The following is a 24,340-nucleotide window of genomic DNA, read 5'->3' as shown; positions in this document are numbered from 1 at the left end:
GCCTTTGGGGACAGTGTAAAGCGGTAAAAGTAGTGTCCCCGCACTTATCATCATATATTGCCTGTTATGTAAATGAACTATTGTGGTTGCTATAGAAGATTTTTGGGATAATAGTTATTCTAAAAACACAGTTCTTTCTTATTTCAAATTGGAGATGAAGAGCCATTACATGATAGCCAACCTATTGTTTAGTGCCATGCAGTGAGTGACCTTTGACATAGCAGACCTTCATTAACAACACTGATTCAGTTAGTTCCCAACTTAAAAGAAAACAATCTCTGTCGGGAACACACCTTACCTATGTTAGAAGAACTAGTGTGATAGTGGATGCCATTAGAGAAGCACATCAATCAGACAGATCATAGACTCACTTACCATCTTTCTCACACACCAACAAAAACAAACCACTGACACACAAGAAAAACAGACCACTTTATGAAAACTCCTACATTTTATTGTTTAGTGATCCATATAAAACCATGGGCACAACAAAGGCTCCTTCTTCATATTTTCTTAACACAGTCAGTGTACATGTAGTAGAGCAGCAGAAGCGAAACAGGCTGAGTAATGACAGGTTGGGGAAGGATCTCTCCTGCATATTTATGTTACATTGACGTTCATAGAGAAACCATTATTGCCAGTCCCCAGCTACAGTGTTCATGTAAAATCAGTTATTATAATTTTCCAAAGTTCAAAAACATTTACACCTGCCCACCCAAACATTTTTTTTACATTTAAACAGGAACTCATATAATTACAATTAGACTGCAATGCGATTACAATAATAATAAAAAGAATAAGAATAATGTGTATTAGCCTTTTGATGAGAATGAACCTTATTTAAAAAATTTAGGTCATATGATTAACCATTGGTTCTCACAGGAACATGATTTAAGAACATTTTTAGAATTTAGAACCTTTTCCTCTTGATTGACTACAGACAATGCCCTGCCTCTACTGTGGAGTAAGGGCATAAAAACTGAATCAAGTAACACTTTTGTATAATCACTTCATAATTGTATGCTCGGGCATTCTCTTTGCAAAATGGTCAGCACTTCTACCATGGCCACATGTTGACCTTGAACAATATGAGAAATGTGCCGTCTTAGAAAATCCCCTAATTACAGAGACTTCAAAAAGGTCATTGAGGTAATTTTGAGGGTAGTAAGACCCATCCTCATGTCCACAGCACCCTGGCAGCTACATCGCATAGAGGACTGTCATTTTACATGTCAGGGTCCTCGATGACAATTGAAGTGTCACTTCAAGCACCCATAACATTTATTACAGCAGGAATTTTCAAAATACAAAATGACTGGAGATGAGTGCTGCACTAGTAGCAGATGTGTCCCTAGTCTGTGCCCCAACAACAGCAATGTACCGTTTCATTTGGAAAGTTCAAATCATCAATACTGAATGCCTGAGGGACAGACATCCAGGACACTGATATGTAGGTAGGTGGTCACACATTAAGGATACACTTGCAGCTCCACAAATCAGACAAAAATGCTGTCCTTCCATGAGACTGAGTTTACCCAAGAGGCTTGCTGCCATGCTACAGTAAGCCTTTCAAAGCCTCAGTCTACACTTGCTTCTGAAAAATTCTATTCTATTACTCTTTGTCCTGTAGCTACGGAAGCTGAGAGTGGGAGTGGTAAATTATTTTTTTAGTCCCTTAATATAAATGCTTCCTGCTTGATCATTACATTATCTTGAGATAAATGTGGTTGATATTATGATCAAATGATGAAGATGGTCTGATGATGATCTAACAGTCTTTTTGTTTTAAATTTTACTGCCAGTTTCTGGAGATTTGAGAGTGATTCCAATGTGAATTAATTCAGGATAACAACTTCCTTACTTAATGGAATATCCAAGTGCTTTTTGGATAATAACTGGGGAGAGTTATATTGAGAACCTACATGGCAGTAGCATCACACGTGTTAGTATCCCAATGTATACGGAAATCAGTAAAATCCTGTGCAGGATACTGCACTAGATACAGTGGAACATGATGCCTCAAAGGTCACTGTGGTGTGTTCTCTCCACACTACCTTACTGTACGTTACCATTGTACTGTATTACTACCAGATATGACTGCACATGCAGAGATGACCAAAACTGTTCAGTATACCTTCATTCAATAATTTGAAGTGTATGAAAATACAACGTAGATGTTAACTATAATTTACAGGTGTTATATAATCACATTTGACAAATTCCTGATTAGATAGAGTGATGCTTTAAATTAAAACAAAGAAAGAAAACAAGGCTGAGTTACAAATGATAAAACCGTATTTTCTACTTTGAGCTAGCTAGCTTTCTAGTTTAAACTTCTGTCTTGAGTGCAAAGAATTGATGGACTAGTTTTATTAGAAGTTATGAGCCAAATTCCACGGTTTCCTCTGTGATGGGCTTGAACTCGTAGTTTCCTCTTCCGTCCATGTGGAGATAATACTTCATGACAGAGAAAAGAAGAAAGTCAATAAGCACACTATAAGGCACTGTAAGTCACACACACTTCTTTCAAAATTGAAGTAAACCTAATTAAAACTGAGACTTGTCAGTTTAATGAAGTATCTAATATTTTATTTCAAACAGAATATTCTCAAGAGAACCAGAAGAGTAAAAAGTCATTTTCTGTCATGATAAGGCAATAATGTGTAAAGCTTACTGCTTTACACATTATTATCCTGTGTTGTTCTGTCCCCACTGATGTTGTCTGTAGTCTGATATTTCAACTGGCACACTAAGTTGGAAACAGGGGTGTTCAACATATTATTCAATAACAATATTAACAGACAACCCTGTTGTAACCTATTGTTGTAAACTAATATCGGATGATCATATGCAGTAGAAACAATAAATCACACTAACTGCATGTTAAGCTAGAGGTAGGGATGCACAATAATTATCTTAAATTTAAGTTTTGCTGGTGAAGTGCTGGTTTAGGGGGTGTGTGTGTGTGTGTGTGTGATGGTTTTGACTGGGGCTAATTTCCAGAAACGTTTACACTGGTTCTGTCTACACACTCATATCTCTCCAGGGTTGCCAAGTCCGTGGTTTTCCAACGCAATAAGGCTACTTTGGAAGTGTTGCCACAGGTTGAATTAATGACATAATTTATTTATACCACTAAATCCTAAACTGACTGTAGACCCAGAACTGATTTCACACTGAACCCGCACTAACACACGGTGCATCAGCTACCAGGCCCTACCAGGGACCAGGGACCAGCTCCCACTCTGGGTTCAGGAGGCAGACACCAGCTCTACATTTAAGGTTGGACTTAAAATGCTCCTCTATAATAAAGCTCATAGTTAGATCTGGCTTTGGTGAGTCCTGAACCATCCCCTTAATTATGCTGCCTCGACTATTATTATCATTAATATTATCTGGTGCTGATCCTATTAATAAAACATCATTAAATTTAGAAATATCATTCTTATTATTTTCAAAACGACAAAATCCAGAAACTTGTATAGATACAGATACTTTTCAGATTTGTCCCTACATGAACTGTGAGACTATAGACCCAACTTAGGTCTGTTTAGCATTTTGTGTAATAACCATGTGGAGTCATGAAGACCCGGGCCGGCGTCTTATCAGACAGCACTGATGAAAGTCAGTGTGTACGTTGTAAACGAGTCGCATTTGTAATCCGATCCTCCCCAGTGAAAATGTTATATCGCTAGTGGATTAAGTTAGCCATGCTGCTATTTCAATTAGCAAGAGAGGGACAAGAGAAAACCTGGAGGTATGTTACGAACTTTCTTGAAAGAATAATTATATTCATCACAGCCAGGAACAGGGGAGGGCTGCTCACATTACATTTGGTAAGACACAAAGACTGGTTTTGACACCTTGTGAATTAATATCATAATTATGAAATCAGTACAGAACGGGTCTGTGTCTCAGAACTACAATCTGTATGATGTGGTCGCCACACACATTCATAGTCTGATCGATACGCAAGAGAGATATGTTTTACCACAGATACATGGACCACTGACATAAGTGCAGTGAGTATGCTTAGAGTTTTGACTTTAACATGAGAAAGGTATTATGCACTGGTGTGCTTCAGTTCACATAGAGCAATCTGATTATTTGAAGTTCCTTTTAAATATGAAAATCGGTATTGGCCAAGAGAAGCAGGACATTTTCTGTTATCAGTATCAGCTCCAAAAAAAAAATGACATCGTGCATCGCTAACTAGAAGCTAAATCTTCTCAGAGAGGGAGACTGAATGTAGTGAAAGTAATATTTGCTGCAGGAGTATAATGATTTCATATGACAGCTCAGGAACATGGTTAACACTGGGTCCTTACCTCATGGTGCTTCCACAGAGACTTTCTGTGAGACACCGTGAACAAGCTGATTCCCACCTGTGAATTAAAGATAACAAAACTGTTGCTGAACACCATACCAGATCAATGAGTCAAAAGTTACCCACATCAACAGTAAGTGAGTCACTGCATCATCAAACTGCTTGAAAGTGCTTGAGAGATTTTCATTTTCAAAAGCAAAGACCAACAAAAAGTTGTGGCCTAATTCTGCCTCTGCATGATATTGTTTGATCATTTTTTTTCTCTGTCAAAATATCACAATTTACTGATGGATTTTATTTATCATTGTTTTGGTATTTGTTTCGCTGTGTGAACTGTAGCTGCCAGAATAATTTAGGTTTGGTTTGTCGCTGGTTTCAATGAACAATTATATACACAGAGCGAGTCCTCATGTAATGTCAGGGAATATGTAAAACAGCAACAAATATTAAGAAATAATTAATTAAGCTGACATAAAACCTATTAACAGACTATCCTTTAAAGAGGGTGAATGTCTTCACACCACCAGTCACTGATATTTCCACACACTTCATGCAGAGTGATGTCAAACTAGGTCTAAGCGAAAACATCAGTTATTTCTTGTTGCTCCCTTACTGCAATAGTGTGTTTGAGTTTATCACAAGTGAGCATATATAAATATGGCTTCTGAGAGATGTGCTATATTTGTGTGTATGATGAGTTGCATAGGATTACCGTCCTGCAGTGGCTGTAGATGTAATCCTCAACATCCACACTGACTGCACTGGTGCACTCATCCAGAATAGCAAACTGGGGTTTATGGTAGAACAGTCTGGCCATCTACATACATGAACAGAAACAGCCACACATTCATCATCTGCTCACATCAGAATCATTGGCAAATCAATAAGTCCAGTATTTGTCTGTGCTGATGGATCAAACAGCCTATTGTTATGATTCAATTCAGTTTCATTTGTAAAGTGCCAAAACATAAAATGCATTATCTCAAAGGACTTTACATATTAATGTGGAGACCCAATGATCTTCGTTTGACTCTTGAGTGGGGTTAACTAAATCTCAATCTGAAACCCCACTTTAGCAGTATGTGCGAGTATGAGCTGTGTTAATCGCCCCACCAACACCAAAATGGATGGATCGTCTTTCATGTGTTATTAGTAATGTAAAAAAAACAGTGTCATGTTTCCAGTACTGCCTGTTGACAGGGAGTGAGTGAGTCCTTACAGCCATCCTCTGCTTTTCTCCTCCACTGAGAACGTCCATCCAGTCCTGGACTGAGTCCCAGCTGCCCTCCCTGCCCAGTATGTGTCCCAGCTGAACATTGTCCAGGTACTCCTTCAACACCTAGACACATACAGACAGAGTCAATTGTAAGTACTTAGAGACACACACAGTGATGGAGGTGAAAGTGTTAAGTGTGTGGGAGTGTGTTGTGTCCACCTGATCAGAGATGCCTTTTCTCTTCTGTTCTTCATAGGTGTCAGGGTAAATGACTTGATCCCTCAGAGAACCCAGAGTCATGTAGGGTCTCTGGAAAAACAACAGTCAACCAAGTGAAATGTATAATTAGAGGGTTGCATTAATTACTCCTTTAATAATTTAGTATGTGTTAGTATGTGTTCACAGTTCACATGTGTTATTTGAACTGTATTACAAGTTGACAGTGAAACTTTTATTTATGGCAGAAATATTTGATTATATTTGCAAGTCTCTCGGTTGGCTGAAATAATTGGCTGGTACTAGCTCATCACAAATGATTTACACAATTAAAGGCCCTATTTATCTTCAATTATCTGTCTTTGCTTCATGAATCCAGGATCAGTTTGCCTCCAACACATTATTCTTTGTCAAACTGAATTTCCCAAACATAAACCAAATTGTTACTAAAACCTAAAGCTGGTACATAGCTGGCACTGAGGGAGGTTTTTTTAGGTGTTAATGGTGGAAAAGACTATTTACCTGTGGAACATAGAACAGCTTTCCTCGTTCAGGTTTTGTCAGTTGTCCGCCAAACAGAGGCCACAACTTAAAAAGACGAGTAGAGAAATAAACATAAGTACACCACATGTGCTATACTGACAAAATGATTATGTTGTGCTTTCCAGTCATTGTTAACTGGAAGGTTTCTCACCTCTCCAAGTACTCTGAACAAAGAACTCTTTCCACAGCCATTTGGTCCACAAACCAGGACATTGGTGCCTGACTTCACCTTCAGACCCCAGAGAAACAACGAAAGGTTTGAATACAACATTACAGAGAAACTTTTCAAGCTAAGTCCTTCATTCCATTTATTATTCAGTGAATCCCAGTTGTCCTTTCTGGCACAGACATGAATATGAAAGATGAGAGCTGTACCTCAAATGTGAGGTCCTTTATGAGGATGTCTCCATTTGGTGTTGCTAGTGGGGTGTGGTCAAATCTGTAAAAAAAATAAATAATCTGAGTTCATTAAAAGAACAGAAAAATGCTGATATATTAAAGTGACAAATAATAGACTTACTTAATGGTGTTATCTCTGTGAATAATTTGACCACTTCCTGGCACCAGTAGGACTTTCTCTGTAGTGTCCGTTTCTGAGGGGAATGGAAGAAAAATCAGTAAAGCTGTTTGGCTGCAAAGCTCCATTTATGTGATGAAAACTAATTGATCTGACATTTCTATGTGATTAGGAGTCACTTGTACCTTTGTCATGCTGGGAAACCATGGTGCGCTCATATTTGCCAGCATTCAGTTCTTTCAGGACTTTCATGAGTTCTGTAATACGAGACGTGAAACTGTGGGAACATACACATGAAAAAGACAAATTTGAATTCGTCAGAACAGATTTGAGTTCTGTCTCATTTGGAAGGGATGATAATATTTCATTCACGCCAAACACACAAGATAATATCAGCCGTTCTGCAGGGAGATCAGATTTACTGACATTTAAAAAAGAAAACAAAAATAAAGTCAGAAGCAACAAATGGTCATCACAAAGTATCTGTTACCAAACCTATTTTCTATGTTAAATTTTGTTGTTAATTTGACAGGTACAGGGCTCAATACATTCATCTGACCACATATGTAATGCCTTGGCAGTGGCCAGTGATGTGCATCTTGACAAAGTGAAAGTTAACAGTTGATTGTGGTTAATTCAAATATTACAATTTGAAAACAGAATTGACAAATGAGCTGCAAACGCATTATGGGCCATGAATTGGATGAACCTGTCATTTAGTTTATAACACAGAATATTAAACTTAGCTTCGGCTCTTCATCATGATGATGCTCAGTCTTGGGCTGAATTTGTCACTTGAATAACTTAAATAACTTGCGTTGCTCTCTCTCGCTTGCAGACATGTTGACACCTCTTTGTATGTGTTGACTGGTTTAACCTGCAGAACCTTTTAACGTCCTTTGACAGCAGATCCTCTGCCTTGTCTGTCAACTTTCGCGATGTGATAATACTCTGATAATCTGCTCTGCACAAAGCAGACAATTTGCCAGGATCTCTTTTTTTTTTTGCCTCCAGCAACAAAGTCTTACTTTGTTACTTGTATATCTTTTGTTTTATTTGTTTGTATTTGTTTTTGCATTTAAGTCAATGTTCAAAAAACTTTTAATGCAATAAATGGGTTAAGTTTGGACAGTTGTATGTAATTAACCATAAAAATGTTGGGATTTGCTATTAAATAAGGCATAAGTAAGGAGGAGGTAATCTATAGAAAACTCAATTATCTTTTATGAGCCCATTCATTTAAAAAAAAAAAAATTTAAAATTCTATAATACCCACCCTGAGAGGCGGGACATCTCTCGGCCAGCCAGTACAATCCTGCCCAGGGCCTGGGACAATCTAAGGAGCATTCTCCCACTCTGGTAGTAGTCCTGCAGGTCACAAAGGTCCATTAGTAAAACCTCAAATATTTCAAACCAAGATTTGTGGTTACATAAGTGTTTTGTTTTTTTCCAAAAGCAATTGTCATTTAAAGAAGATGTCACAAGAAATAATAAATCTTTATTATTAGCCGCTTATCATTAAGACTACCTTAAGCTGTGTGCTTATGGAGCTCTGTGTGCTGACTGCCTTGAAAGGTATATGCTGCATAAACATACATGACAGGCTTCCATTCGTTTCCATTAATTTCAGTGCAGTAAACAATTAGACTCGTTAAATTCCAAAGGGGCATAAATTGTACTGCTTGCCATAAAAGATGCATTTCTATTTTTAAGTTCCACGTTTTAATTTTATACCAATAGGCATGTGACAAGCAGACAATCTACATCTAAATGAAACATCAGCTAAATGAAATGTAATGTAATGTACATCGGATTTTGACCAGAAGGCCAATGTGTGTGTGCTTTTTTCTCTAACCTCCAGCAGCTCAGACTGTGTGCTGTGCAGGTGTCGGGGGTGGGACAGGTTTAGGAATGGCCGGCTAACCACCAAGTAGCCCACCACAGTGGCCAGGTCTGCAGAGAAACGAGATGTTGATACATGAAAAAAAAAATATATATATATATATATATATATATATATATATATATATATATATAAATATATACACTTTTGAGATTATACAAAAAAAACCTGTAAATTTTGTTAATATAATTTGCATAAACATTCAACAGTTTAAATTTGCTCAAATTCGACAGAAATCCTCATCATATAGACAGAGACTGGGATGTATTTCACTTGCTCTTGTGATCAAGGTGATTCATATAAAAACATGATGTACAATTAAAGAAAAGTTCCAATTTATATTTTTAATCATGGGATCCATCGAAGATTTCATGAAAATACCAAATCCAATTTTTTTGTAAAGGGAAGTGATGTTTGTTTCTAGTTTCTGAAAAGAACCTAAATGTTGTCGATTAAACTATGAAATATAAATACTTACACTTGGCAATCATGCTGTCTATAAATCCCATAGAGAAGCGAAAGAAGATGAAGTTATGCAAGTGGTCAACCTGGAAGAGCAAAAATGTGGAGAAACAAACTTTTCAGCATTTTTTATTTCGATAAAAGAATCAAGTGTAGCTGTTGCATTTTTACAACTACCGGTTAGTAAATGGTTCTCATGCAGAGGGTTTTTTTGGACCTTGGTTATGTTATATGTTATGTTATATGTTACTGCAGTTTGAAGAGTAACTTCACACCCCCTGAAAACCTTAATATTGCTCACCTCCAGTTGTTTAACACTGCTGCATTATTGTTGAGGATTACCCCAGGACATCATTGACCAAAACCTATGCTACGAATCCCATCTTAAAAGGGTAGTGTAATTGTGTTTTCATTATTTCAGAAACATAGCCATGGTTAAGTCTTTTATCTCACATACAGACCTGGAAAAACTCACTCACGCCCTTCTTTCTTCTCGCATTGACTACTGTAACTCCCTTTATACTGGTCTTACTCAGAAATCAATCCACCGTCTACAGAATGCTGTAGACCAGTCCAGAATGCTGCTGCTCGGCTTCCAACACAATCCAAACAATTGTACCATATCACCCCTGTTTAAACATCCTTGTATTGGCTGCCTGTTCATTTTAGGATTGATTTATTTTTAAATTATTTTTATCACATTTAAAACCATGCATGGGCTGGCCCCTCCATGTATTTCAGACCTTTGATCGTTCTCCGCGCCTGGACAGTCTGAAGTCTAAGCTGAAAACCAAAGGAGACAGAGCCTTTTCTGTGAGAGCCCCTACACTTTGGAACAATCTGCCAGAAGGGATTAGACTTGCAAACGGTTACCTGTTTGATCTCACATTTTTGTAAAAAAAGCTTTTATCTTCAGATTTGTATTGCTTTTATTATCTGTATCTCTTTTATCTTATTTTTATTGTTTGTTGTAAAGCACTTTGTTAATTGTATTGAAAAGTGCTATAAAAATAAAGTTATTACCATTATTTTTATAAAACACTCTCCTGCACACAACCACATCACACAACCACATCAATAAGACATGCTGGCTATGGTCAAAGGCGATAGAGGAAAATAACTCATGCAGTCTCACGACACATTCTGTCTTTGTGGGAAACACTGCCAAAATGTTACCAACCAGTTTCTTGAACGTGGCATGGATGGTCTGTTTTTCCCTCGTGTTCCCATTGTAGAAGGCAATCTCCTCACTGGAGAGAAACAAAAGAACAGATAAATACATTGTATTCAACAAATGCAGTTACAGAGTACTGTTTACTGTTACCTGTTGGTGATGAGGCGAGAGTTTACATAACGGTACTCTCCCTCGTAGCGCTGCTCTGTGACTGTCATTTTGCCTATTGGCCTCCTCAGTCTAGTCAGGAACAGACCTGAGATCAACAAGTATGCCATCATGACGGTTGGGCCCTACGTAGGTGAGGGAAGGTAAAGACAATCAATTCATTTCATATATTCAGACTATAGGATGTGTGAAGACCGTGTGTGAGTGTCTGCTCGTCTCTGTCCCTCTTCACACACAAACTGATAATCACATGTATTCAGTTATTAATCGATGATGTCCGATCATGACTCCGGATCGTTCTGCTCACTATGACCCTGATGTCCTGAATGTGCGCGTCACGTCTCGTGTTGTGAAGCAGGTTTAAACATGTGTCTCATAAACTCTAGAGAATCAAACGGACACAAAGTAAACGTCAGTCCTGTACGGTTCCTAATAACTTGTGATAAGTGCTGTTGTTTATTGTTATTGTTAACTTAGACCAACCTGGAGGAACACGGCCGTTACCAAACATATGAAAACTTTGGACCTAATGTCTCAGTGAGGTTTTTAAGTAGGTTTGATTTGTGTATTTTTTTCATTTACATTGACTGAGAGGAAGAGGAAGATCCAGCATAACAAAATCTGTTTGTCTTAGGCAAATCTACTTACCTGAGCACCAATGGCACTTGTCAGCTTGAAGATGTACAGACCAATATCCAAAATAGGCTGCAGACAAAAGAAACAAATATTTGTAAATAACACTAGTAGATAATAATTGAAACATCCTGGTATATACTGCTTGTAATGTCACTTTTTCCAAACAGAGTAACACTTTGAAAGTGCTTAACTACTCTATACCGGCTAAAGCTACTCCACCCAGTGAGGATGTCCACATATCCAAATTTAAAGAAACACACCTTGCATGACCTGTCTGAATTTTATTTGTCATTGATTAACCATGCATATAGGCAATTCTCACATTTTCAAAAACATGTGAATACCTAAGGGGTAGGGGCACATTTTCACTGGCCCATTCTCTCCCTGCACCTCTGCTGGCCCTCTATACTACGGTTGTAGTGTACACTGCTAAGGCACGAGGCCATCATGCTTGATGCAGCAGGACTGTGTCATTAATTTTGTGTAATCTGCCTGGAACATAGAGCTTAAGTGGTGATGCTTATTTAATTCTGTAACAAAAGGTCACTGTGGAGCACTCAAAAATAAAATCATGACTTTCTCATTTACTGTGCATCCTAGAAAATTGTAGAATATTTCCCAGCAGACAGTTCAGACAGTCTGGTACCTTGCTTAGGTTGGAATAAAGGTCCACCACACTGTTGCAGAACTTCTCCACATCTTGTGTCAATAGCTGGTCTGCATTGGCTATCCGGTTGTCCAGATTTCCCATTTTGTAGAAGGTGAAACCTCTGAAGAGGAATAACACAGGTGAAGACTTGGAAACACACATGCAGTTCTACAGGTGAGTGAAATGTCAGAGAACCACAGGATCCTCAGGTAGGAGTTCCAAATAGGTCAAACACATGTGGTCAATTTAACAATTTCAGTTTCATCTTTTTTTCTTAGAATAACCACTCGATCTTTCCCACACACAGATTAGGTCATTATGTTCCATCAAAATTTAAATTTGCTAATAAATTGCATCTCACAATAAGCTGTTGAGTTCTGGTCCAATCTAACAATTGAGCCAGAGTTTCAGTTTTTATGTCGTGTTTGTTTAGTGTTATATGTTCCTTGGCTTCTCTCAAAGGGTCAGACTACTTTCCTGTCAGAAGAAAATAGTTTAAAATGCCAATCACAATTACACAGAACCCAAGATGATGAAGTTTTTATCAAATAATAGGATATGATGGTACAGCATATACTGTAGTACTTACTGCAGATACTGGTCATACAAGTTCTTTGTGAGCCTCTCACGAAACCTCAGCTTCAACTCATATAGGCCTAACTTCAAGAAGTTGTTCACCAAGGCAATCTGGAATGATCCACAATGACAATTACAAAACAAGTTGCAGGGTTTTACAAGCCTTATAATAATGTTTGTTTCCAACAGGAGGGATAGGATAGAGGATGTGGAGATCATGCACTAGCAGAATATTAAGTATTGTTTAATAAGAGCAATGCAAACTCAAAACTTAAAGAATCAGAAATTCTTAGAAATAATCCATGTTTTTCTTTTTGCCAACAAATCAACAATAAATGTATCCTGCTAACAAGTATTGTGTGTGTATCCAAAGTTTGATATAGCTTATCATTTTATGCCATAGATCCCAACGTACTTTATTTTGACTCAATAATCATACCAGCCTGCTGCAATAAACAGTTGATAAGAAAATGGGGATCAATCAGCCAGGGAATGACCTCCAACCAATTCCTCCTGTTTAAGTAATCGTTGCTAAAAGCGACAGCAGCCAGCTGTGTTCAGAATCTAATGATACATTTTCAAAAATGAAACTAGACTGTATATTAATGTATATACTAAGATTTACTACAGAAGAAACCAATGGACCTGACAGTAAGAGGACAAACAGGGCAGAAAAGTCCCAAAAATCTTATAAAATATTGCCAGCAATTTAACACTGGAAAAGTTACATTACAGTGATATAGTTGTGTTAGCTTAAAAAGAATGATCATGTGAAATGATGGTATTTTAGAGTTTAAAAAGACTAAGTGAAAATAATCACTTAAACAATATGCAGGAGAATTAACTGTCATTGAACTACAAATGTTACACAATAATAATAACAATAGCAATAATAATAATAATGTAGCAATGTATATCATACTTCAAAGTGTGTCAAAAAGAAAAAGTTTACAAAATGACTTACAAGTGGCATGAATTTCATAAAGCTGAACAAGAAGATCTTGAAATCTTTTGTTGAGCGACCGATAATTGCACTGCAAACCACAACATGCACAAACATGAGCAAACATCACCAAGTAGGTCACAGGGTAAATTGTCTATGCAATTGTGCTAAACAGCAAAAAACACAAGATTTATTCATATGGAGATACCCTCCCAAGTTGCATTCCCAACCAAGTTTGGTAAAAATCTGTATGTTTTGTCGAGTTCTTTTGTACTGTTTTTATACAGCACCCCTTTAATGCTTTAAAATGTTTATGTCGATATCATGTTTACAATCAAAATTCACAGAAACCGCTAAACATAATCAGTACTTGTAACCTCAAGAATAACTTGCTTGCGGGATTGTCTGTTAATAACAGTGTCCCCTTTTAACTGTAACTTTAGTTGTTTTATTTACTTTAACCTGTTGTAGGCATATACTTAATAACACTGATAAGTTGTTACAACTGTATTCTACATTTTCAGATGGTAAATTGATTGAGGGTCAGCAGTATTGATTCATGACATTAAGTTGATGAATTAAATAGACACTGACCTGTGAATTTTACTTTTAAACTGAAAGAAGTTAGAAGGCCATATATTTTTACTCTTTACTGTAGTGGACACAATGTTTTCTCCCTAAATCACTATACCTAATCATTTTTATTTTTGCACTGATCTCAGTTGTTTTTTTTATTAGACACATGATGAACACAAAACTTTAATGGAATTACATGTTAAAATGCTTTCCAGTTAATACTAACAGTATTAATTTCACGACCAGCTAAACCCACACTTCATTGTTATGGCTTGACGGAAGTGTAGAAATCAAAAAAGAACAACACAACTTACAAAGCAGTTAGAGTTAGTGGTTATAAACTTGGCTTTCCACCTCTATGAGAACATGTGACAGTTACCCCTGGTATGACTGATATGTAGGAACAAAAGTGCTTCTTAAATAATCTGATGTCTCTGCTTATTATACCGCTGTGGAGAATCAAAATAAAGTCATCAGATCCTGCAAGGAATTAAATAACAATACATTATAGGACAGCCTGAGCATTTTCATTAAATCTTAAGAGAACATTAACAGCTTGATACAGTGACTGACCTAAAACTGGCAGAAGCAAAAAGCCAATTATAATGCAAACTGTAAAAACTGATTGGGGTGAATTGGTGAAATTGGTGGAATACAGAAATACCTGTTTAAATGGGTATCATAACCATGGCCAATGAATTGGACAAATGCGTGGCTGTGGTTCAGGAGGTAGAGCAGGTTCTCCACTAATCAGGGGATTGGCAGTTTGATCCCAGTTTCCTCCATATTGCCTGCCTAAGTGTCCTTGGGCAAGATGCTGAACCCCAAATCGTGCAAGCAGTATATGACTGATGCATGATAGTTAGATGCACTATGAATGCAAAACTGTACTGTAAAGCACTTTGAGTGGTCATCAAGGCTGGAAAGGCACTATATAAATACAGACCATTTACAGTATTAATTTTGGAGGGAGATTGTAAATGTTTCTGGAAATAAATTTCTACTTATTGGGAATTTTCAACTGACAAAACAGACTTAAATAACCTTTATGTCCTTTATTAAATTATCAATAGATGTATTCATTATTCAAATTAGAAACATCCTGTCTCAAAAGGATGGTGAGAAACTAGTGCAAGCATTTGTTACCTCCAGACTGGACTTTCTCTCGCTCCCTCTCTACCCAACCAGTGGAGGCAGATGGCCTTCATTGAGTGATATACTGCAACTGTTTAGTGTTACAAAAGGTAGGACTAGGTATTTTATGAATTTACCTCCCTCGAATCACGATAATAACAAAGGCCCTTTGGATGTTGCAAGGGTAAATCTGAAGTAGCAGCTTTTGGTTTTTATGGGCCTGGTGCAACATGACCAATGCTATTAGATGTGCTGTTTAAAGTGAGGCTCCTGGGACTATGAAAGCATTTTTCATACCTACAGTATTGGAGTACTGAAACAATAAAACAAGAGCAAAAAGTGTCATGTCCTAATAATTACTGACTGTGCAATTACTGCACTATATTATATTTTGTTTTCCCATCTGTGAACATAAGAGTGAAAGGGTTGTCATGGCTGCTACATAATAACAAGATAATATTAAAATTACTATTTAGAAAGAGCTATTTTAAACTTTAAATAATAATCCACACAGAATCTGACCTTTCAATCATGGTGCCGTTCTGGATCATCCATACGTCACAGTAGGTCCTGGTCACTAACATGGCAGCGATAAGGATAAGGTATCCAGTCTGTGGTGGAGAGAATAGTTAGGAGAGCCTGTAAAACATTGCCTATCATAAAGTCCTTTATCATCCTGCCCTTGACTCTGCTTCTATCTGCTGAGCTGATCGGATAAGGCCGAATGAAAAACCAAGAGCCATGTGACTGTGACCTTTAATTATGGCGCTACGGTATCTGTGTCAAAGGGCTCCTCTCTCTGTCATCATGTCATATTGAATAATGTCCAACTCCTGGTGTTGTTTTATACACAGGCAAACTTTTTGCAAATTTATTAAAAATAAAGAACGAAAATATAACATGTACACAAGTATTCACAGCTTTGCTCAATACTTTGTCTAAGCACCTTTGGCAGCAATTACAGCCTCAAGTCTTTTTGAGGATGATGCTACAAGCTTGGCACACCTATTTTGGGGCAGTTTCTCCCATTTTTCTTTGCAGGACCTCTCAAGCTCCATCAGGTTGGATGGGGAGCGTCGGTGCACAGCCATTTTCAGATCTCTCCAGAGATGTTCAATCAGGTTCAAGTCTGGGCTCTGGCTAGGCCTCTCAAGGACATTCACAGAGTTGTCCCAAAGCCACTCCTTTGTTATCTTGGCTGTGTGCTTAGGGTCGTTGTCCTGTTGGAAGATGAACCTTCGCCCCAGTCTGAGGTCCAGAGCGCTCTGGAGCAGGTTTTCATCAAGGATCTCTCTGTACATTGCTGCATTCATCTTTCCCTCGATCCTGACTAGTCTCCCAGTTCCTGCCACTGAAAAACATGCCCACAGCATGATGCTGCCACCACCATGCTTCACTGTAGGGATGGTATTGGCCAGGTGATGAGCGGTGCCTGGTTTCCTCCAGACATGACGCTGAAGACACATGAAGAGTTCAATCTTTGTTTCATCAGACCAGAGAATTTTTTTTCTCATGGTCTGAGAGTCCTTCAGGTGCCTTTTGGCAAACTCCAGGAGGGCTGTCATGTGCCTTTTACTGAGGAGTGGCTTCTGTCTGGCCACTCTACCATACAGGCGATTGGTGGAGTGCTGCAGAGATGGTTGACCTTCTGGAAGGTTCTCCTCTCTTCACAGTGCAACGCTGGAGCTCTGTCAGAGTGACCATCGGGTTCTTGGTCACCTCCCTGACTAAGGCCCTTCTCCCCCGATCGCTCAGTTTGGCCGGGCGGCCAGCTCTAGGAAGAGTCCTGGTGGTTCCAAACTTCTTCCATTTACAGATGATGGAGGCCACTGTGCTCATTGGGACCTTCAATGCTCCAGAAATTTTTCTGTACCCTTCCCCAGATCTGTGCCTCAATACAATCCTGTCTTGGAGGTCTACAGACAATTCCTTGGACTTCATGGCTTGGTTTGTGCTCTGACATGCACTGTCAACTGTGGGACCTTATATAGACGGTGTGTGCCTTTCCAAATCCTGTCCAATCAACTGAATTCACCACAGGTGGACTCCAATCAAGTTGTAGAGACATCTCAAGGATGATCAGTGGATACAGGATGCACCTGAGCTCAATTTTGAGTGTCATGGCAAAGGCTGTGAATACTTAGGTTTTTCTGGGTTTTTTTCCAATATTCTGTTCTATCACATCCCAAAGGTGTTCAACTGGATTGACATTTGGTGACTTGGGAGGTCACTGAAGTTCACTGAACTCACTTTCATGTTCATTGACCCAGTTTGAGACGACTTGTATTTTGTGACATGGCCAAAAAAGGATGATCATTGACAGCAATAATACTCAATAGACAGTGGCATTCAAAGGGTTATTGTTATTAAGGTCCTAAGTCTGTCAAGAAAACATTCTCCACAACAGTAAATTGTTTCTGTGTACACTGCAGCTTCAGATTTATGTTCTGTGCTGACATGAGTTGAACCTGCTGTGGTCTCTGCTGTTGTAGACCATCATCAACAAGATGTTTCCTTCCAAAGACGTGCTTCCAAAGATTTTTTGTTTTTCATACGATCTTAAATAACTCTTGAGACTGTTCTGTGTGAAAATGTTATGAGATCAGCAGTTTCAGAAAACTCATACCAGCCCATCTGACACCAATAAACATTTCATCATTCTGATATTATGGAAACACTGTGTCGGCCTGTTGGTCTGTTTTAATCTTGTAATCTAACTTGTTACAAATAATATAGCTGTGGTGATATTCTTTGTGTCACAGACACTCGTCCATTCTAAATAGAACTTTTAATTCAAAATCCATAATTAACTCTTTCTAGGTGTATTTGTGTGTGTCTGATGATATTACCACGAATAATTCAATTAAAGTTAATTCAGTTTAGTTCCCTCGTTAAAAATCAAGTACTCCTTGACCCTGATTAACCATGAGATTTCCCCAGTCTGTCTAACTTTCCTGTACTGATGGTGTTAAAAGGCTTTTAACATTGGTGGACTACTGTAAATACAAACATGGTAAAGAATATACAAGTTTATCAGCATTTCATTGTCATACCTCCATGCAGAATAATCGAGGTACCAGGATCCGTACAATCTGGAAGACTTTGAGGAAGAAATCCTTGTCCACTCCTGCTCGATCTTTTCTGCCATCTTTCTGTAAAAAGAGATACAACAATGGTTCTCTGTGATTCTACTACAGCCATTAATGAAAATGTTTAAAACAAACTTTAAAGGCTTCAGACACTCAAATGTGAAAATAAGACTAAGGTACCTCAGTGTTCAACACAAGATCAGAGCCTCCTTTTCTACTGCAAAGAAAGAGCAAATCAGACTGATTATGAAGCTGATTTAAAGTTCATAAAGAGTAAGCAAAATATACTTTTAATCATCAGGGTTAGCATATCACTTCTAAAACAAAACTTGACTTGTTAGGTGCCATTTGTGCAATCCAAAAAAATATCAACGCTATATAGATACAAACCATTTACCATCAACTGCTATGTGATTATTTGATATCGAACTTTATTATATTTTTGTGGACTCATCAATTAGTGATAACAAAACAATTCAAAATGCAGTATATATAGCTTTTATATTCCTAGTTGTATTGGAGTGTTTGGGGCAATGTTGCAAATCAGCATTATAATACTGTTGGTAGGAGTCCGACTGGTATGGATATTTGGCAAATGCCGATACCGATATTAGGGACTAATAGGACCCTTATAACAAAGAAATGTAATAGATGTTAGATATTTTACAGTTAAACCATAAACTTTACTATAAATTACTATAATTAAAACACAAAATAAGTCAATATACAGTACTTGAAAATAATATAGAAATGTCTTTGTACATAAAATGTAAACATAAATGCACATGTTTTTTTGCATTGTTTTTTCTGTAAAATAAAAGTTTTTATATTGACAAACAAACGCTGAAAACGTATACAGGTATGTCTGTAAAGGCTTATATCGACTGATTTGTATCTGCCAACTGAATAATTGGTAAATAATAACAACCAAACTACTTTACAGATACATTCACAGCGATCATAATGTAAGACAGCTAACCAATCAAGGAATCAAGGATATACAGTGTATTTTGGTGAGTAACAATCAAAATAAACAGAGATGCTTGCATGGAAAATATTTGTTTGTTGACACCTGGGGCTTACAACAGTTAGGATTATCTGAACAGACAAAAGCAGGCCCTGAGGAAAAGTGTTGCTGTTATCTAGTAAGTCGTTTACATTTGTTTACCTGAAGGCTGATAGTGCACAGGATTAATCTGAAAACCTTAAAGGGGACATAGCATGCAAATTCCACTTTGTTAGTGCTTCTACAGGTTAATGTGGGTATCTGGTAGGGCTGTGCTCAAAAAATCGATATGGCAATATATCGTGACGTCCTCCTTGCTGATGCACGCATCGATGCAGATGCTACTGTATCGATACGGCATCAAATGCTGTGACGGCTGTTTTGAAAACGAAACATCACCTATGGTGCAGTGCACAATGAAGCCAATAGGTGGCAGCTTAGGCAAAAAGAGCACACGTCTCAACCCAGAACAAACATGGAAGGAAACAGTGAAAAACTGTTTCCACCGCCGGTAAAACTCAAGGCCAAGATATGGGAGCATTTCGGATTTTTGCAGACACCAGGAAGTCGGGAATTGGACATGAGTCATGCAATATGCAAGCTATGCAGAAACAAAGTAAAATACTGCAGCAACACGACCAACCTCCGTCTTCACATGACAAGACACCACGCTGATCAGCCGCTAGCAACAGGTACTACACAGCGTGTGTCGTCTCAACCAACCCTGAATGAGGCTTTCAACTCAAAATTTCCCTCAACATCCCAACGGGCTAAGAAGATCACAAATGCACTTTTACGCTTTATATGTAAAGACTTGCGCCCGTACAGTGTTGTTGATAACGAAGGCTTCAGGCAACTGCTTAATGAGTGTGAGCCACGCTACACAATCCCCACTCGTCGGTTCGTTACAGAGACTGCAGTTCCCCAGTTGTACGCAGATGTGAAGCAACAAGTCACTGAAGCGATCTTTTCTGCAAACAGAGTTGCCATTACATGTGATGCCTGGACGTCGAGAGCAACCCAGTCATATGTAACTCTCACATGCCACCATATTTCTCCAGACTGGGAAATGGTCTCACACGTCCTGCAGACCAGAGCTATGTTTGAAAGCCACACCGGGTCAAATATTGCAGATTTGCTACGGGACGTGGTTAATGAATGGGGGCTTGTTGACAAGGATCCTGTGTTGGTGACAGATAATGCCTCTAATATGACAATCGCGGCACAATTGGCGAAGTTAGTGCACGTGAAATGCTTTGCGCACAGTCTGAATTTGGCCGCTCAACGGGCACTCAAGACGCCCACTGTTTCCCGTCTACTGGGAAGAATTCGCAGCATCGTGGCTTTTTTTAGGAAAAGCACAATTGCAAGCCATGTCCTGAATGAAAAGCAGAAGCTACTTAATCTCCCCGAACACAAGCTCATGACAGATGTAGCTACGAGATGGAACAGCGCCTGTGATATGTTGGAGCGCTTCTTAGAGCAGCAGCCCGCAATTTGCGCAGCATTACTCTCCACTGAGGTGCGGAAGAATGCCAAGGAGTTGTGGACCTTAACTGAAGCCGACCTGGCCTGTGCTGAAGATGTGGCTAAAGCCCTGAAGCCGCTAAAAGTTGCAACACTCGTTATGTCAGAAGAAAAGACCCCTACGCTGTCTGTTAGAGCACCGCTGCATGCCCAGCTGTGCAACGGCGCTCATGTCCAAGCAACAGACTCGGCCGTTACGAGGGACATTAAAAACACCGTATCCGGGGATCTTGGGAAGAGATACGTGAGCGACAGATCCTTTCTGTGCATCGCCTCAGCACTAGATCCACGCTTTAAAGCGTTGCCCTTCTTGGAAGAAGACCAAAGACAGGACACGTATACCACCGTGGCAGCAGAGGCAGCGCGGATTTCTCAGGTGGGGGTTAATTAACCTTAGTTTACTCAGTGTTTTTTTGCCCGAAAAACAAAACGACCTTTTCACTTGACTTTGGTACAGCAGGTTGTGCAGTATAATGTAATGATATAACTATACAACTGTGACTCATCTTTTGTATTTATGAATGCTATGTGGTCTTGGTTATAAGCTTTATATACAGTCTATGTTATAAGTACATTTTTATGTTCTGATTTCAGAAGAACCAGAACTATGTACCAGAACAAGAAAAGGCAAAACTTGTTCTTCCCCACCCTGCAAGAGAAGAAGGACTCTACCTGTGCTCTAGCAGATTTTATTTGGAGAGACATTTTCTCTTCCCAAAGACAAGACTCACCTATGTCACTACATGATCAGGCACTTGATGAAATCAAGAAATACAAAGAGGCAGAGCCATTGGCTCTTACTGGGGATCCACTCAGTTGGTGGAGGGGAGCACCAGGTTGCTTTCCCCCTTACTATCTAACTTAGCTAGGAATACCCTCTGCATCCCAGGTACAAGTGTTGCCGCATGAGAGGGTGTTCTCCACCGCTGGAGACATAGTTACAGCTCAGAGGAGTGCTCTGAAACCTGAGCATGTGGATCAACTGGTGTTTCTGCACAAAAATCTGAAAACATGTTAAGCCTTAGCTGCCAGTACAAGGCCAATTTTAAGTTTGTTAAAAAAGATTTTATTTATTTTTTTATTATAATTTTGTCTTTATAAAAGAACAGATTTGCTGTGGACATTCTTATAGCAAATGGAAGTGCACTTAAAGTCAAGTGAAACCAGAGTATTATGGCTATTTTAAGTTTAAAAGTTAAGGAATATTTTATTTTGCATTTATTAATAACTCTGAGTTGAAGGAGAATTATTTTATTTAACATTGAAGATCTTTGTTGGCCAGAATTTTAAGTGTTTTAAGTTGTGCAATCCTTAAGGCTTTGCCTTTGTTGTTATATGGAATAATAAAAAACAGCTGTTGTAGTAAATTCTGTGCAGGACATGGTCATTATTCAAAAGCAATGTGTATCGTGATACGTATCGTATCGTGGCCTCCGTATCGTGATACGTATCGTATCGTGAGGTTGTAGGCGATACCCAGCCCTAGTATCTGGCATGTCTACCAACCCAAAAACTCTGGGAAAAAAACACTTGCGCGTTTTGTTATGGTTCCTCTAAGTCAGAAACGTCATGCTTGAGCGACTCGATTGAGCTTCCTGGGTTTTGTGTCGTAACAAGGCACTGGAAGTCTCCCTACATGGCCTTGGCCCACAACAGATGTGGAGGGACAGAAAAACACACAGGTCTGCATAGAGGAAACGGAACTAGAGCCACTGAAGAAGATGGTCTTCACACTGATGGTGTCGGAGTCAGAGCTACACCTGTTTAAACAGTCCTGTGTGAGATTCATTTCGATTTATTTGGCAGGCCACATTGTGCATTTTACCCTGTTATCTGAAAACATCAAAACGCTTGTATGGCTGAGCAACTGGTGAAAAGAAAATTTGACTTTGTGAACTGGTTGGCTCAAGTCATATTACACAAGTTCACACTGTCTCAAATAATATCATTATTGTATAAAACTTGGGTCATTTATTCTCTCATCTCCACTGATCAGACTATATTTATAGATCCTATAAGTCTGGAATGTTATCCCCATGACAAGTTGTCACACAGTAGTTGTGTCTAGTGTCTGTGCGACTGATATTTGGTAAAAAAGGAGCCCTAAACAAAAGGTTCTGGCAGTGAAGATTGTAAAAATGCACTCACTCGAAATGCAGATAGTGAGCACATAACAATGTCTAATTCATTTGTAGTAAAGGTGATATGGACACAGTATACACCCCTTTAAAGACCTAGTTACAACCAGTTTTTCTAGATAACAGGTTTTCGGGTCGAGGACAGGATCCATTTTAAGGTTGTCTTCCTGCTTAAATTAACATTTAAAACGTGAATCTGAAGCATATACTAATACACTTCAACGATCTTATTTCTCCTCTTATAATCAATCTTCTTTATGCCGCATACACAAACTGCTTATAGCAATTCTGAATGGTCGAGGAGACTTTGCTGGTAAGACGGATACACTTTAGTTAACCATTTAAAAATGGAAACTATTCTGTCCAAGCCAAACGCGTTACAGAGTAATAAGATCAGACAGACTAGTTATAAAGAAACCAATGGTTAACTCCACTCAGAGACATGACTGAACATATCAAGTCGTTAACAAGTGGGCGCAAGTTACACAAATCCACCATTTAAGGGTGTCGATTGATCAATTAGTGACAGGCATTGGTTTGGTCACGGTAAATGTGGCTCTTCGTCCGGGGAGAAATGACAGCGACAGGAGGTCGATGTCACCTGCTTGAACGAGGAGGGACAAGCAGCTAACTAGCATCCCGAGATCCTGCTTTTCTGCGCTTCAATGTGGACGTTAGTGTTAATAACTTACCCGTCCTGTCTGTGCGTCCGTCGTCTGCGTTTCAGCAGGTATAAAACCAGCAAAACGCCGCCTGCTATTGAGGAGTTCTTTGCTGTTACATATTTACTGAAGGCCGCCATGTTTCTGACACAGCGACCGACTTAGTTGGTTGCCTTGCTCGAGGTTGCTACAGTGGAATTCTGGGAGTTGCAACGTCTTCTTCTCCTTTCTTTTCCTCACAACAGATCACACCTCCCCCTAGTGGACAACATGACAGTACTCTCCAGTTTGACATGCGTCAGCAGAGATCCTTACTCAACTGAGTCCAGTGTGAATTCAACTTTTAACTCGACCATTTTTTTACTAAAAAACAACGACTAAAACATTAATAAATGAATGTGATGAAGAAATTTGCCCCATTGGTATTTTTGAGGAGGGGACATTTTCCAATTACATTGAGTCATTGAGTTCAAATGCAAAGTGTAGACAATGTGTGCTGAGTATTAGAATGCTACTGCTGCTGGAAAATTGTTAAATGTCAGTTTTTTTTTTTATTCTTTTGAATTTATCCTTCTAAATGACCAGATACCGATTTGTCAATTTTTTACTTATTGGGTGTAATTTGAGAGAAGCAATCCTTTAAATTAATTTGAGTAAGTAAGAATTGAGAGTTCAAAAACAGCCACACAAAGTAGTGAACAAACAATTATATTTAATAGAATGATAAACTGTGTATTTAGAAGTAAATGTGCAAATAAAGTGAACAAACCAACAGACCCAAAACTACCAAACCCAAGGGCAGGTTATTGTGTCGGCATTGAAGCAGGGACTGTGGGACATACAAATCAATTCTGCTTCATAATATATGGATGGCATGA

At 38.7% G+C, this 24,340-nt stretch overlaps 1 protein-coding gene across 3 annotated transcripts; it reads right to left on the bottom strand.

The window, feature by feature from the left end:
- Window positions 1–812: 812 nt before the first annotated feature.
- abcd3a (ATP-binding cassette, sub-family D (ALD), member 3a) lies at window positions 813–23,676 on the bottom strand. Of its 3 annotated transcripts, none has more exons than XM_034571804.1 (23): window positions 23,493–23,674; window positions 18,310–18,346; window positions 18,094–18,192; window positions 15,563–15,651; window positions 13,352–13,421; window positions 12,401–12,498; window positions 11,809–11,932; window positions 11,175–11,231; window positions 10,509–10,651; window positions 10,365–10,434; window positions 9,201–9,270; window positions 8,675–8,772; window positions 8,096–8,187; window positions 7,005–7,096; window positions 6,823–6,895; window positions 6,678–6,741; window positions 6,454–6,531; window positions 6,282–6,347; window positions 5,763–5,852; window positions 5,547–5,666; window positions 5,040–5,144; window positions 4,329–4,385; window positions 813–2,457 (listed from the first exon to the last, which is right to left on the bottom strand). In XM_034571804.1, the coding sequence occupies exons 1-23, from the start codon at window positions 23,600–23,602 to the stop codon at window positions 2,380–2,382; spliced, it is 1,980 nt and encodes a 659-aa protein (XP_034427695.1). In that variant the 5' UTR covers window positions 23,603–23,674; the 3' UTR covers window positions 813–2,379. The 3 variants fall into 3 exon arrangements, with proteins under 3 accessions (XP_034427695.1, XP_034427697.1, XP_034427698.1); XM_034571806.1 differs by having other exon boundaries at window positions 18,310–18,343; XM_034571807.1 differs by lacking the exons at window positions 813–2,457; window positions 4,329–4,385; window positions 5,040–5,144; ... (2 more) ...; window positions 6,282–6,347; window positions 6,454–6,531 and adding an exon at window positions 6,585–6,599 and having other exon boundaries at window positions 6,652–6,741; window positions 23,493–23,676.
- Window positions 23,677–24,340: the final 664 nt, after the last annotated feature.

Source organism: Hippoglossus hippoglossus, chromosome 20, assembly GCF_009819705.1.
Source record: "Hippoglossus hippoglossus isolate fHipHip1 chromosome 20, fHipHip1.pri, whole genome shotgun sequence".
NCBI classification, from domain to species: Eukaryota; Metazoa; Chordata; class Actinopteri; order Pleuronectiformes; family Pleuronectidae; genus Hippoglossus; species Hippoglossus hippoglossus.
The sequence above is the reverse complement of the archived record's forward strand: the minus strand, read 5'-3'. Positions and strand labels throughout refer to the sequence as shown.

Bases quoted from the DNA above. Each gene is read 5' to 3' on its own strand.
- abcd3a (XM_034571804.1), bottom strand. From the start codon at position 23,602: ATGGCGGCCTTCAGTAAATATGTAACAGCAAAGAACTCCTCAATAGCA. The intron at 10,652-11,174 runs GTAAGTAGATTT...TCACCTACGTAG, and splicing joins CAAGTGCCATTGGTGCTCAG to GGCCCAACCGTCATGATGGC. The intron at 6,896-7,004 runs GTACAAGTGACT...CATTCCCCTCAG, and splicing joins GGTTTCCCAGCATGACAAAG to AAACGGACACTACAGAGAAA.